This window comes from Vigna umbellata, chromosome 11 (assembly GCF_029865625.1).
Source record: "Vigna umbellata cultivar VRB3 chromosome 11, Vumbellata_1.0, whole genome shotgun sequence".
Lineage (NCBI taxonomy): Eukaryota > Viridiplantae > Streptophyta > Magnoliopsida > Fabales > Fabaceae > Vigna > Vigna umbellata.
In genome coordinates this window covers 9639981-9655552 of record NC_142175.1, presented here as the reverse complement: position 1 = coordinate 9655552, position 15572 = coordinate 9639981, and the positions used below count along the sequence as shown (strand labels likewise).

The 15572-nt window shown below is 31.9% G+C and overlaps 1 protein-coding gene across 1 annotated transcript; it reads left to right on the top strand.

Annotated features, from left to right (window-relative positions):
* The first annotated feature begins 9021 nt into the window (after positions 1-9021).
* Positions 9022-14093, top strand: LOC124844155 (putative serine/threonine-protein kinase WNK5). Its single transcript, XM_047321041.2, has 7 exons — positions 9022-9928; positions 10905-11170; positions 11659-11882; positions 11984-12141; positions 12448-12772; positions 12864-13208; positions 13467-14093. The coding sequence occupies exons 1-7, from the start codon at positions 9854-9856 to the stop codon at positions 13883-13885; spliced, it is 1812 nt and encodes a 603-aa protein (XP_047176997.1). The 5' UTR covers positions 9022-9853; the 3' UTR covers positions 13886-14093.
* The last annotated feature ends 1479 nt before the right edge of the window (positions 14094-15572 follow it).

Below are 15572 nucleotides of genomic sequence, written 5' to 3'. Positions count from 1 at the left end.
GTAAAAACAATCTTGGGAAATTTGATGCTAAAGTTGATGAAGCAATCTTTATTGGATATTCTTCAACCAACAAAGCTTATAGAGTCTACAACAAGAGAACTTTATCTGTTGAAGAATCTGTACATGTTTCTTTTGATGAACATATTTATTATACTACTAACACAATGCAGCCTAGAGAATGCATAGATGTAGGTGAATCTGATGCAAGAGAAGAATTAGAGATTGAAGAAAATTAAGAAAAACATAATCCTGCTATCTTTGAAGCTTAACCCAGAACTGATTCTGTCAAGGAATGGAAGGCTCCTAGAAATATGTCACAAAGTAATATCATTGGTGACATTTCAAAGGGTGTACCTACAAGGAGACAACTAAATCAGTTCTGCATGAATGTTGTATTTGTCTCACAAATTGAAGCAAAGAATGTAAATGATACTTTGAAAGATGAGAATTGGTTTCTGGCTATGGAAGAAGAGTTAAATCAATTCAAAAGGAACAATGTATGGGAGCTTGTTCCAAGGAAAACAACACAACTGGTTATAAGAACAAAATGGGTTTTTCAAAATAAAATGGATGATTTTGGTGTTATCATTAAGAATAAAGCAAGATTGGTAGCCAAAGGGTACTGCCAAGAAGAGGGAATTGATTATGATGAGACATATGCTCCTATGGCCATATTGGAAGCTATAAGAATCCTTCTAACAATTGCATCAATGTTGAACTTTAAGCTCTATCAAATGAATGTGAAAAGTGCTTTTCTCAATGGCTACATCAAGGAAGAAGTGTTTGTAGAACAACCACGAGGCTTCCAAGACTTTAAGTTCCCTAATCATATTTTCAAATCAAAGAAAGTCTTATAAGGACTCAAACAAGCTCCTAGATCATGGTATGAAAGGTTAAGCGAAATCCTTCTTAAAAAGCAGTTTCAAAGGGATAAAATTGATTCAACATATTCATCAAGAAATCTGGAAAAGATTTACTGTTTGTACAAATATATGTTGATGATATTGTATTTGGACCAACTAACCCTCTTTTATGCAAGGAATTCTCTAAGAATATGCAGGAGGAATTTGAGATGTCCATGATGGGGGAATTAAACTACTTTCTTGGACTACAAGTGAAGCAAGAAGATGTTGGCATATTCATTCATCAGTCAAAGTATTGTGCATATCTGTTAAAGAAATTCAAGATGAATGAATGTAAAGAAGCTGCTACTCCTGTGGCTACAAACTGCTACCTGGACAGAGATTAAAAAGGTAAAGATGTAGACCAGAAAATGTACAGAAGTACGATCAGTTCTCTACTTTATCTAATTGTCAGTCGTCCCGACATTATGCATAGTGTTTGTTTATGTGCTAGATTTCAAACATGTCCAAAAGAATCACATTTAACTGTTGTGAAAAGAATTATGAAATATCTTAATGGGACTAAAACTGTTGGATTATGGTATTCTAGAGGTGCAAATTTATCCCTTGAAGGTTATAGTGATTCTGATTTTGGAGGCTGTAAACTAGATAGAAAAAACACTAGTGACACTTGTCATTTACTGGGATGCTCACTGATTACTTGACATTCAAAGAAGTAGGTTTGTGTGGCTTTATCCACCACTGAAGTAGAGTATATTGCAGCTAAAGCTACTATGCTCAATCTCTTTGGATTAAGAGTTAGCTTGAGGATTATGACATTCAATTATATCATATTCCTTTAAAGTGTGATAATACCAGTGTTATCAACTTAACTAAAAACCCCATCCTACATTCTAAGACAAAGCATATAGAAATAAGTCATCATTTCATTAGAGTTAAAATTGAATTTGTTTACACTTTGCATCAATGGGCTGACATTTTCACCAAACCTCTGTCAAAGGAAAGGTTTTATACTATAAGAAATGAATTAGGAATTCTTGATCACAACTGTGCACAATAATCTAGAATGTCATTATATTTGTATGAATGCAATACTGCATTGTCATATGTTCATATGTTGTATATTTCTCAAAAGTTTGAAATATATATATATATATATATATATATATATATATATATATATATATATGCTTCATTTTGAAAAAGGCACCTCTGTTGCCGATATTTTCTCACTTACATACATATTCTACTACTGCATAAGTTCGTATCATGCATTAATACTACAATTATACTCTGTACTTCATATCATTTGCATAACCATATTGATTACTTTTCAAATTGCAGATGATATATTCATTTTAAATAAGTATATATATATATATATATATATATATATATATATATATATATATATATACATTGATATACTGTTATATTGTTTTGAATATGATCTATTGAGCTCTGATTTATACTGTGATAAATCTCATATTGTTAATTCTGGTTTAAATGCTACATTGCTTCATGATAGGGAGAGCATCACATTCTTCAATGGTCTGTAAGATTTTTCTTTTTTTATATATCTCTTAGTACTTTATTTCCATGTTACTTGTATTGCCCTTTTTTGTTAATTCCCAAAGGGGGAGAATAACTGGAAAAAAGATTCCTTGTTATGCATCATCAAAAAATAGGAAGATTGTTGATAAGGGAAACTATATACAATTGAACCCATATCTCACATATGATTTTTTTATGATGACAAAAGAAATGTTTTATAGTTTTTTGCACAAATGGCAAAACAATTGCTTGATTATATACTAGATTATATATGTGTTTGTGCTTGAATTGCTTGGTATATGTATTCATTATATTGAAATGAATCTTTGATTGAAATATATTGGACATTGCATATCTGATAGAAATAATCGATTTCATTGTTTTATAATCTGTTAAATTTCTTCATATTTGTGTTTATGCTTAATAGGGGTAAAACAATTATGTTTTAACCGATTACATTAAATGTATAATTGATTAAAACACGTTGTTATGCCAACATATGCTAGTTGAGTGCATTAAAGTGTTTTGAATGAAAAATGTTTTCAAATTTGCTTAAGTATGGAACTTAATCGATTACATTATTTTCCTTATCGGTTAAAATGCATTTTAAGTGAAAACCTTTTTCTTGAAAAATCATAACTACCTATAACGGTCATATTTGTTTGTTACTGGCTTGTGTGAATTATATAATCGATTACACACTTAATCTGTTAAGTATGATACTAGTGTAAAACTGTTAAAGCAAAGAGAAAAGCTTAACACATTATATTAAGTGGTTAATCAATTAAACTGTGTGAGAGTTGAAAAATCTATAAATAGACACATTTTTCTTTGCCTCTCAATGATTTTATGATCTTAAACTTGCATAACTAACTTGATTGTTGAGATTTCATTGCAGAAGCGTTCTTATCTTCTTGAAGAATCAATATCACTCATTTGGAAGGAAATGCATAAAGATTCTTGCAAGAACATTATGCTTACACATTGTTGATCAAACCTGCACATCTGGTGTGTTTATCTAGACTAGTAGTCATCTACAATCAAGAAGATTGTGTTTCCCTATTGCTATGAGCTAGGAAAAGAACCTTGTGTGTTCTAATTCTTAGAGTTGGGATTGCTCTAAGGTAAGAGAGAGTGGGATAACTTTTTGGGTTGAGATTGTGAGGTGTTCACGTCTTGTGCTATAGGTGATATTGAGTTGGGAAACGAGAGTACATTTCAGAGGGTAGTTTTCTGTATTTCTTGCTTGTATAACTCTATCAATATAGTGGTTCCCTTCAACTCAGGTTGTTGAAGGAAGACTGGATGTAGGCTTGGCCAAACCAGTATAAATTTATGTGTTGATCTTTCTATCCTTTCTATTTTACATTGTTCATATACTTGTTTGATTGCATTCCAAGAAAACTTCAATGATTTTGAAAAGCTTTTTAAAGAACAAATTTTTTAAAGGGAAAATCAATTCAGCCAAAATCAATTCAGCCCCCTCTTGGTTGACATACTTTGCCTAAGTTTTGCTAAAAAAACTAAAATGTTTATAAATATTTTGAAAGATTAAATGTGTTTTTATTTCATTAACTTTTATGTGATTGAGTTTCATTCATGTTCCAAACTTTAAATAATTTTCATCTCTAAACTTTATGAATGAATGAATGTAGTTTTCGTTATCAAATGACATTAAAGATCTGCTAATATGGTAAACGACATGATCATGTGTGTCATGTGAGGTGAACTCACATGTGGACACACACTTGACAACATATGGACTCATATGTCATAATGTCGTTTGACACATCAAGAGATCTTTAATGTTATTTGGTCAAGATGATTAAATCTTCATTATAATAAAATTTGAAAACAATAATTTAAAATTTGGGAGAAAAACATATTTAACTCTTATATTTTATATTATATGTTTCTTGAGAAATTGAGATAGAGAGAATAGAAAAAGTCACTAAACCAAATTCAATAATTGAATTCTCTCTCGGCAAAAGTGGGTATATAGAGAACTTTGAAGAAATTTTAAAAGTAATTTAAGTTGATAAAATTTGTTTAATAAAATTTGAAATAAAAGTTGGATAAAAGTTAAACTACAATATATGTTAAGAAGTAGACTTTAAGTCTAACTCAACTCCACAAAATCGGCTTGTAAGGTGAGGTTTGCACCCACTTATATAGAGACTAGACATTAATGGGTGGTTTGATAGTAGGTGAAACAATATACCCAACAAACATCGCTAGGGTAGGTTCTAACCTGGCTCTAATACCATGTTAAGGAGTGGACTTTAAGCCTAACTCAATCCCACAAAACCGACTTGTAAGGTGAGGTTTGCACCCACTTATATACTCTAAATTGGTCTTATCTCTAGTTGATGTGGGACTTCCAACACCTCCCCTCACGCCGAGGTATATACATCTCGAGCGTGAGACTAGACATTAATGGGTGGTTCGATAACAGCCCGATAATAGGTGGAATAATATATCCACACAAATCTCGTTAGGATAGACTCTAACCTGACTCTAATACCATGTTAAGAAGTGGACTTTAAGTCTAACTCAATCCCACAAAATCGACCATAAAGGTGAGGTTTGCACTCACTTATATAGAGACTAGACATTAATGGGTCGTCCGATAACAGCCCGATAGTGCGTGGAACAATATGCCTAACAAACATCGCTAGGATAGGCTCTGACCTGACTCTGATACCATATAAAAAGGTTTAAAGAATAATTATGATAATTATTTCAAAGAGTAGGGTAACATATATATACATACAAGGGTCTTATAATTCCTTATCTATTAAAGGAAAGACAACTACACAAATATGCACAAATTATAATAATGCCTAAATTATAGCCAACAAAATAATTGATTACCTAATATTTACTAATAGAATATTTTACATATCTTAACCATATATGGTCAATAAATATAATTTATTAAGCATATTTCCAAAATAACACCTTATTTAGAAAACTTAAGAATATCGACAAAGATTCTTTTGTTTTATTTTTTAATTCTTTAACGTTGAAGAAAACTCAAAAAAAGAGAAGTGAAGAAGAATTAGTTGCATTAGTATAACACTTTCTTTGATCATTGGGTGAGTCTTGCTAAAAGTTACTTTTACATTATTGAAGCTATTACTTCTTTTCTTGGACATCTTGAGAGGCTTCTCTCTTGCAATAAAGAATATTTATGTATGGGATGTGCCAATTTTTGTGTGGGCTCCTAAGGTGTGGTTTCTCCAACTTTTGATTGATAAGATTCGTCATAAGCTTGCTTCTTAAAAAAGAAAAGTTGCTTAGTATGATGGAAAGAATTTAGCTAGTAAATTCGGTAATTGTTAGCTTATAATCTTATAGCTTCCAAGTTTACAAATGACCTATTAGGCTTCTTCTTGAGGTGAAATAATGGATTCAAAATTTTGTTTGGATTGAAGATACACAGAAATCGGGACTATTGTGTGTGCTTCTAAGGTGAATGATGATTTACAAGTTACTAATATTCAGTTGGAAAAGCCTATCTACTCGTTTAGCTTGGAAGTTTGCTTATGGAAAAATAACTTGGTGAACTCATGCATATTTGATTTCTTAAGTTTAAGTATCAGAACCATATCTTAATCGTCGTTAACTTGGCATGGTATTAAGAATGCATATGATGTTCTTGAAAATACAATTTAGGTATTAGGTGAGGGTGATTGTATTAATCTTTGGAATGATCGTTGGTGTTCTGAAATTTGCATATCCAAATATAGAATTCCTTATTTTGACCAAGTAGGTTATATTCTATTATTATTCCAATTTGCATGGGTACTCACTAGAACTTTCCTTCTTTTCTTGCTAATTTATGTGATTTTTTTTCTTTAATGGTCAATGATGATGTGCCTAGTTGGATTATGCATGAAACTGATGTACTTTCTCATAAAGTCGCAAAAGGATTTTAATTTTGTAGTATGGAATGTGCGGATTAGGGGAACTTGGTTGAATGAGGTGCCATTGACTAAAACTATGGTTCTTTGGAAGTTGTTGTAAGATTCTTTACCTATTGATTTGGAAGTTCAGAAAAAGGAGTGGTTTTATGATGTGTGTTCTTTTTATGGTAATAATGTTAAATATGTCTCTCATATATTATTTCATTGTTCTATTGTTATACAGTTGTGAGAACAGTTGAAGGAAAATTTCAGAATTGGTAGTTTTCTTCTTTGGATTTCAGGAAGTCATCTTGGTTCTCTACTTAATGTGATTAAAGTGACTATCATTACTGTACATATTTGGATGATTGGGAGGATGATAAATCACAGTAGATTTTGGGATCTAATTGTGTTTCCTTCTACTATTTTTCAAGCAGTTAATGTGTATGACTAAAAATAATAATTCAAGAAGCATATGAGTAATATTATCTCTGATTTTTTGGTGTTGAAATTTTTAAATAGCCAAACTAGATAGGGTAGTGTGATTTTATTTATGGACGTAATATGACAAGTTTTAATTGTTGATTGGCTTAAGGTGAATATTGATGGTGCAATTAGGGGTTATCTTGGTTTGATTTCATGTGTTGATATTTTTAGGGGAATTTGAGGTGTATACGAGGGTAGTTTCTCATATCTTTTACGAGTACAAACTTCTATTTATGTTGAGTTTATGAGAGTTATTTATGTTTTGGAGCATGCTTTGAAGGAGAACTTTCAAAAGCCTTGATTCTAGAGTAGTTCTACTTTAGATTGTCATGGTTTTTTAAATCAATAAGTGGTTCCTTAGAGGTTTTTCATGAAGAGAATAATTATACTGATAAATAAGCTAATTAAGCTTTCATTATTCATAAAGAACCATATAAGTGTTTAATGTTTTTCCTTTATGTATTTATTTAGATTTTTTTCATAATAGATATAGTTTATCTATGTTTCGTGACGTGTAACTTTTATCATGAGTTTGGTATGACCTCTCATGTCTTGTATTCTTTTATTTTATTTTATTTTTAATAAATTTATATGTGATGACAAATAATTATTAAATTTTTGAGTATTAATATAACTAAAATGTTAAAATTCATAACAATATGGAACATGATGTTATTTGGTAGAAGAATTAGACACCATCGAAGAAACGTAGAAAGTTGATTAAATATCACCAATTCTTATACATGTAATTTGGTTTGTATTTATATAGTTAGTTCACTTTTTCTTTATCTTAGTGTTTTAATCTATATTATTAATAGTTATTACGCTACGAAAATTGTAATCTGTTCTTAGATATAAGAATAATTTTTTTTGTATAATGATCTAAATTGAATCACTTAATAATATTTAAATTATATACTGTTAATCTTAAATGAGTTTATTTGTTAAATAATTAAAGTGGTGGTAATAAACTTAGAATTTATGTACTGAAAAATCAATAATTAATGATTTTCATTAATACAACAGATGAAAACTATCTTATAAATGCGATTAATAAATATTGGTTATATATAATTAAACCTCAACATATCTACCTTTTTTTTTACCTTTCCTTCAATTCTATAATTATTTATTATAATTTAAATTCTATTTTCAATCAAAACCACACCATCTCCATCTATTTATCTTTCCTTCAATTCTATAATTATTTACGGTAATTTAAATTCTATATTTCAACCAAAACGAATTTGGAATCAACATGAATATTTGTGATCACTACAATAAAAATGACTTTATATAATAATGAAAAATATATAATTTATTGCTATATATATATATATATATATATATATATATATATATATATATATATATATATATTATAATTAAACAACATATATTAACCAAGTTTGTGTGAACATCTTCTTGCTATTTTGAGTTTCCTAAAATATTTTAACCTATTCTTTCCGACATAAAGAATACATCCCATGTTATGTTATGAAAACTAAAAATCAAGTATTGAGTACTAAAATATTTTATTTGCTAGGTTTGTTGGATAATGTCAGTTCCTAGCAATAGTTTCTCAAATATGTAAAAAAGAAAGTTTCTCAAATTACATACGCAACCATTATTAATTGGATTGAAATTTTTTTATACGACTACAGTTCTCGTTTTTGGCGAAAACGACTGAATGTTTCTACAAAACCTGTTGAGGTAAGTAATGGAGTTTTCATGTGGACGAAACTAAGAATAACAATATATATAATTGGATAAACTAAGGGTGAAAAGGAAGGTCCAATTTTTTGACCAATAATTTTTTTTAATATGATCTATATATTAGGCATCAAATTTTAGATAAAAAAAGTAAAGTTAAAGCTATATAATTTTATAGCCATATTTAAAAAGAAGCATATTAATTATATATTATATTTAATTTATTTAATGAAATATTATCTAGCTTCAAAATCTTATTAAAATTATATTTACAAACTTTTTAACGTATTAACCAAATTAATAAAGTTTACCATATGCTTATAATTATTCAAAAAAGTAACTTCTTCTGAGTTACTTCTGTATGTTTAAGAGTATGTTCCTATAATTCTTGATACTCATTTTTGTATATAACCAAACAAACGTTGACTGCTATATATGCAATGTACTGTCATTTGTAATATCATTTGTAATAAGCGTAGACTCTCTTATATTACACCAACCACTCTTTTTCCTCCATCCACAGAACCAAAATCCTTAAAGCTTGATTCTGATTTGAGGATGCTTCTCTGATATCTTTTCTCTCCAAAATCAAAATCTGTTCAACCCTTTTCCTCCTCAGATTCTCACCTCTTTTCTAAGTATCTATCCAACTTTTGTGATCAGAAACCTTGACATCCACAAATGTTTTTCTCAAAGAATGGCCATAGATTCTTCAAATTCAGAAACGAGGTTTCAAGCCCTTGTCTCATACATGGTCTTTTCATTTTCTGATAACCTTTTCATCCTCATCAAAGCCTCCTCCTCCACAAGTATCTTCAACCAAAGCTCTCATTAGCCTTTTGGCTCACAAATCACAATCTTTGGTGTGACCTTATTGCGGGACAACACCCCATCATTGCTATTCTTTAATCCATACACAGTTTCCTTTCTCTTGCAGCAAAAATATCTCTCTAGTGCCACCTCTTTCTGTTTCCACTGCAACTCCTATTTAATCTAAGTTCTTCATCCTAAGCTTGCTGGTAGTTCACACCAATGGTTCACAAGCACTTCCACGACCTTTCATGTGGCGTTGTTGAAATGGCTTGGATCATGCTCAGTGTTGACTACTCACGGCTCTTGTATCAATTGTTTGGTGTCTTTTCCTACGAGAACCACGAATGGAAGCCTCGGATCATCTAGCATACACCTTCAGTTGAGTCAAAAACATACATACATATATAATATTACTTAATTTGTTGCTAAGTTTTCGATAAAAGTAGCTGTGTAAGTGTAGAGCACACGTGCTGGTTAAATCAACAGTGTGTTGAGTGTCAAGCCACATCAAGAACCATGTACAAGGGTAGATTAGGAGGAAAAGCTCATCTTGGATATGTTGAAACTGACCCTTCTGGTCGATATGGTCGTGTAAGTTTCTCTTTCATTTTAGCTTCATCTTCCTTTTTCTGTGAATGGATCATTAACTTTCTGACTGATTGGTCTGATATTCACAATACGGTGATTAAGGTGGAGGGATATCATACATAGATTCATGAAGATGTTCTTTTTTGTTAAACTTGAATGCAGATGCTGTGCTTGACTTTGAAAATGATGAAAAATAAGTTTAGTATATGACAATTATTAGTCATTTTAATCTCACATCTTAGTGTGCACCGTTCAATCTTATCTCTGCCATAGAAAGTGAAAATTATCTGATAGCTGTCAAAGTCAGATCAAATTTAAGGATTTTTAATCATAGGATGAAACTGATCAATAATGTTAATTAATTATACAAATCAATTTATTGATAATTATCAAGTCAGAGAATAATTTTGACCTTTATAAATAACAAATTCAATTGACATTTGATATTAGCTAATTTCAAGGATTTGAAGTAATATTTTACAGAAATTAGTCTGCCCATAAAAGCTGGTTTAGTCTGCATACATCATGCTCTTTTGTAACTGGCCAATTTCGTGGAATTACGTAATGTTTAGCTTTATTTTATTGTCTTAGAAAAGGGAAGATTTTGATTTTCTGTATTAACTTTTTCAGTAGCCGTCTTATGATTAAGTCAAATTATTTATAAAGTAATTAAATAAGCACCACTTGTTCTGTTTTGTCCTTTGCCAAGTCTTGGTTTATTGTCATGACGCACCACCTTACAGAGGGTTATCTTACCTCCATAGTACACTCAAGGGTCATTTTTTCTATAGAGCCAAATTCAATGGCCAAAAAACAACTATGTTACATACATTACATCCACAGTTAAGTTTGACTAGTAATGCAAACTAGTGGCAAATGTAAACTAATACCATCTATTTTGGCAACTAATCTAGTAGCTGGTTGGTCCTAAAACGAAATTATTTACTAATTTTTTATTGTTATCTTTGTTGGTGTGTAGTTCAGGGACATTCTTGGCAAAGGAGCAGTGAAGGTTGTGTATAGGGCATTTGATGAAGTCCTTGGAATAGAGGTTGCTTGGAACCAAGTTAACCTTGGTGATGTCTTTCATTCACCAGACCTACTTCAACGTCTTTACTCAGAGGTTCATCTCCTCAAGAACTTGGAACATGACTCCATCATGACCTTCCATGATTCTTGGATTGATGTCAATTATAGAACCTTCAACTTCATCACTGAATTGTTCACCTCTGGCACCCTAAGAGAGTAATATAATCAATCACATCTTATGATATATGTTTACATCTTTTAACCCTTTAACTGAACACCAATTCCTGCATGAATTCACTGCTTGAAGACAAAACCAACCAAAAGTTCAACTTAATGTTAAAATATCTTCAACATAGACTATCTTTTTAAAGACAAGACTTATATCTCATGTTGCTTGAATACTTTGTTTTTGCTGTTTTCTTGAACAGAATTGTAATTTCATCTAAATTAAACAATACAAATTCTGTTTAAAAAATACAGACAAGACAATTCATATTGTCTCAGTAAATCAGAGTTACAGCACACGGTTGAGATTCATAAATATCGTTGCATCGTGCAAATTTGACTGCTCTGAATGCAGATCCTTCAAACACATTTTCAATTTTCAAAAGTTTATGCTTATAAACGATGCATTCATGTAAAAACACGTCTTAAGAGAAAAAATGTTATTATTAATTTTACATAGTTTCTCTTATTTTATGCAGGTACAGAAAGAAGTATCAGAGAGTAGATATCAGAGCAGTGAAGAACTGGGCACGCCAGATTCTAACTGGTTTGGAGTATTTGCATAGCCATGATCCTCCAGTGATACATAGAGACCTCAAGTGTGACAATATCTTCATCAATGGCCATCTGGGGCAGGTCAAAATTGGTGATTTGGGCCTTGCAGCCATTCTTCGTGGCTCCCAACATGCACACAGTGTCATAGGCAATTTCACTTTCTCTTTTAGTTGGTACTTAAATAATCAGTTATTAGTAATCTAGACTTTGGTCCATAAAACTGAAATTTTTGTTTCGTTGAGAATTCAGGTACACCAGAATTTATGGCACCAGAATTGTATGAAGAGGAATACAACGAGCTGGTTGACATATACTCCTTTGGGATGTGTATGATAGAAATGTTTACTTCTGAGTTCCCATACAGCGAGTGCTCCAACCCAGCTCAAATATACAAGAAAGTTACTTCAGTAAGCTTTTATTCATTGGAAAGACTTTTCCTTTTTCTACTCTGTTTGGATCAGATTCTATTTCACTTATGCTTTGGTTCAACTTTTACAAACTTCATTTTGTAAACTTAGTTTTGGCTATAAATTTAAAATGAACTAATTTATGTTTGGAAACTTTTAAGTGAAAAGTACAGTTGTAACAAAGCCTTCGCTTAAGTAAATAAGATATTTGTACCAGAACATTATCTTAAGGTTTTTGAGCTAGATTATTGAAGACATGCACAAGCAAGCTCTCATTTCACGTATTTGACTGATCTGATTCAACAGGGGAAGCTGCCAGAAGCCTTTTACAGAATCCATGACTTGGAAGCTCAGAAGTTTGTGGGAAAATGTTTGGCAAATGTCTCAGAGAGGTTGTCAGCAAAGGAGCTGTTGTTGGACACATTTTTTGCTGAGGACCAACTAGACTCTCCACTCTCTAGCCCAACATTACCCAGAAAACAAACCCCCACACTCAATTTCACTGCACCACTGGCAAAAGGGCTACCACCAATGAGCGACCAAATAAAAGACACACACATGACCATCACAGGATCAATCAATGAAGAGGATGACACAATTTTCCTTAAAGTAAAAATTTCTAACAAAAGTGGTATGCACACATACTTTCATCACATGGACAATGATTTTTTGTTACATATAGTGGGGTGCTTCAGAGTTGTATTAATGTATTTTAAATGCAGGGGAAAAGAGGAATATATTCTTTCCATTTGACACCATAAACGACACTGCAATTGATGTGGCAGTGGAGATGGTTAAAGAACTTGAAATTAGTGACTTGGAACCATTAGAGATTGCTGAAATGATTGAGGAAGAGATATCAGCTTTAGTCCCAACATGGAGGAGGGACTGGGGCACTTCTAAGTATCAAAGACAACATAGTTTTAGCTATGAAGATGAGTATGATATGAGTAACCACCACACATACTTCTCACCGTCTTCTCGCTCTTCCTCTCATGGTTCTTCCCACAAGCATAATTCCCACCTCTGTGGGAACCATTACCCTTTTGCTCATGATTGGCCTCAGGGTAATAATACTCCTTCAACTTAGAAAGTAAATAACTTTTAACTCTGATTCTTTAAAAGCTGAAATGTTGTTTAATAAACACTTTGCTTAAGAAAACCAAGTCCAATAATACCAGCCAAGCCAATAATTTTTATCAGATTTAGTACTTTTTTAATAATAATGTTTACTACGTTGATGTTTTCTTCTCGAGAAAAGTTTACTATTGTTTTCAGTGGCATTAAAGAATATGATTCGACATCACTAACTAACTGTTTTGCAGATGAACTGTTTATGAATGATGATTCGAGCTCTCAAAGCTCAATGAACTCCTTCAAGTGCTTCAATCTCAAGTACTGTGACCCTGGCAATGAAGATGGGCATGATCCAACTGCAGTACTACGAGCAGAAGCTCTTTGCTACTCTCCAAAAGGCAACGAAAAGTGCACAAGATTCTGTCCTCGAGAAGAAGTGATGGATGCTGATTGCACCAAACAGTTTTGCAACATGAAAATGGATTCTCACAGGTATCATGGAGTCCAGAGGCTAACCAGGATTCGTTCCTTTGTGGATCTAAGGAGACAACAACTGCAACGATCACTGATGGAAGAGATTCACAAGAGGAGAATCTTCAAGACGGTTGGTGCCATTGAGAACATTGGTTTTCAAAATCCAGAGGGAGCTGCGAGTTTTTTATTTTAATTTGTTCTACTTTCTGGCGTTTGTTGATTATTGCATTGCTTTATGAATCAAAGTGTCCGTGAATATTTGTATACAATACGGACTCATCAGAATATTACAGAATAAAACTTGTGATATATTTTAATTTACGCTTATGTCTTGAGATGTTTGAATGTTTGTAAGACACTTCTTGTAACTTAAGAAATTCGAAAGCTAATGTTGGCTATTAGTGTGCTGATGAACAAACACTGAAGTATCTTCTCTGCTACATAGTGGAAATCCAAATGTCGGTCTAAGTTTCGTATGAAGTAAAAATGATAAAATTAACTATCATACAAAGATGAAAACCCCCATAAATTCATTATTTCAAGATTTTGGATTGGAGTTAGTGTCAGTATTTTATGTGAGTTGGTTTCATGACTCATGTAAAAATATACAGCATTCAAAATGTGAGGCATAGGTGAAACTTAAATTTGATGCATGTGGTCTCCTGATGCACATGCGAGCCACAGATGAAGCACAAAGTCTGCAGCATGTGCATGAAAGAAAGAAAAGTCCATTGAATTGAAAGCTTAAGAAGTAATGGCAATAACTTCTGCAGGTTTAAATGCATGTTTGGGGACAGTCAAAGGTTTCAAATTCAGAACTTATAAATGCAGAATCTGGCCGACAAATTAATTTCAGCAAGTTTAGAAAATAAAGTTAGACCAAATCGCTTAAATATTGAATATTCACTTCACTGATAAATCGAAATTGTAGCATTCTCCTTCGAGCTGGTGCAGTTCTAGAGACTTAAGTCATCACATTTAGAAGCACAAGAAAGAAAGTCCTTTTCACTGTCTCAGAGTTTATGACTTCATGATTTCTCACATTCTCATTTCTTAGAAGTACATTTATGTTTAAATGTTAGTTAAAGAGCTAGATAGTACTTTTACTCGAGAAGTAACAATCACCTTTTTTATATATTCTGCGTAGAAATTCAAAATTGTGCACTGAAATTTGCATAAGTACTTTTCTGATCGTTACCAAGCAAGTTCCTTGACCAGGACTTCAACAAATCAACAGTATAACTCCAAAAAATCTCTTACTAAGAAAAGTATCTTATGCGTGTATCAACCTACGCTATTTCATATTTTATCCTACGTGAAACTTTATTTATACCCAACATAAGAACGTTAAAAACACTTGAAAAACAACAATTAGATGTTAAATTATAACTTTCAGACGCATACACATATACATATACTCTTGGGTTCGAGGAGTGTTTTAATGAATTAAAAGGCACATTGTACACAACAAGTAATTTCGTGACGGTTTTATTCTTAAAAACGCTTCAGAGGTAGGATAAAGGAGAAAAGAGAAAAAAAAGTATTTAAACTACCTTAAACTTCGATTCCTGAGTCATATGAGATTACTGGATATGAGAAGAACGTAATTTTGATCATGAAGGAAGAAACTTTAATCATTCTTCTTTGTTTTCCATACCAAGAAATTAAGGCAGAACTGGGAAAACCAAGATCCTCGAGTAGAATTATGCCTTAAGCTTGATAAAAATGGAGAAGAACTAAGATGGTATTGAAATGATGGAATGTCTGTGGTTAAAGTAGCATTATGGCAGTAGGACCTAGATGAAGAAAATTGAGTGAGAAACACTGAAATTCAATAACGGACACTTCCTAATTCAAACCTAAATGGCCAAGTACAACCT

Bases quoted from the DNA above. Each gene is read 5' to 3' on its own strand.
- LOC124844155 (XM_047321041.2), top strand. From the start codon at position 9,854: ATGTACAAGGGTAGATTAGGAGGAAAAGCTCATCTTGGATATGTTGAA. The intron at 9,929-10,904 runs GTAAGTTTCTCT...GTTGGTGTGTAG, and splicing joins CTTCTGGTCGATATGGTCGT to TTCAGGGACATTCTTGGCAA. The intron at 12,142-12,447 runs GTAAGCTTTTAT...CTGATTCAACAG, and splicing joins TATACAAGAAAGTTACTTCA to GGGAAGCTGCCAGAAGCCTT.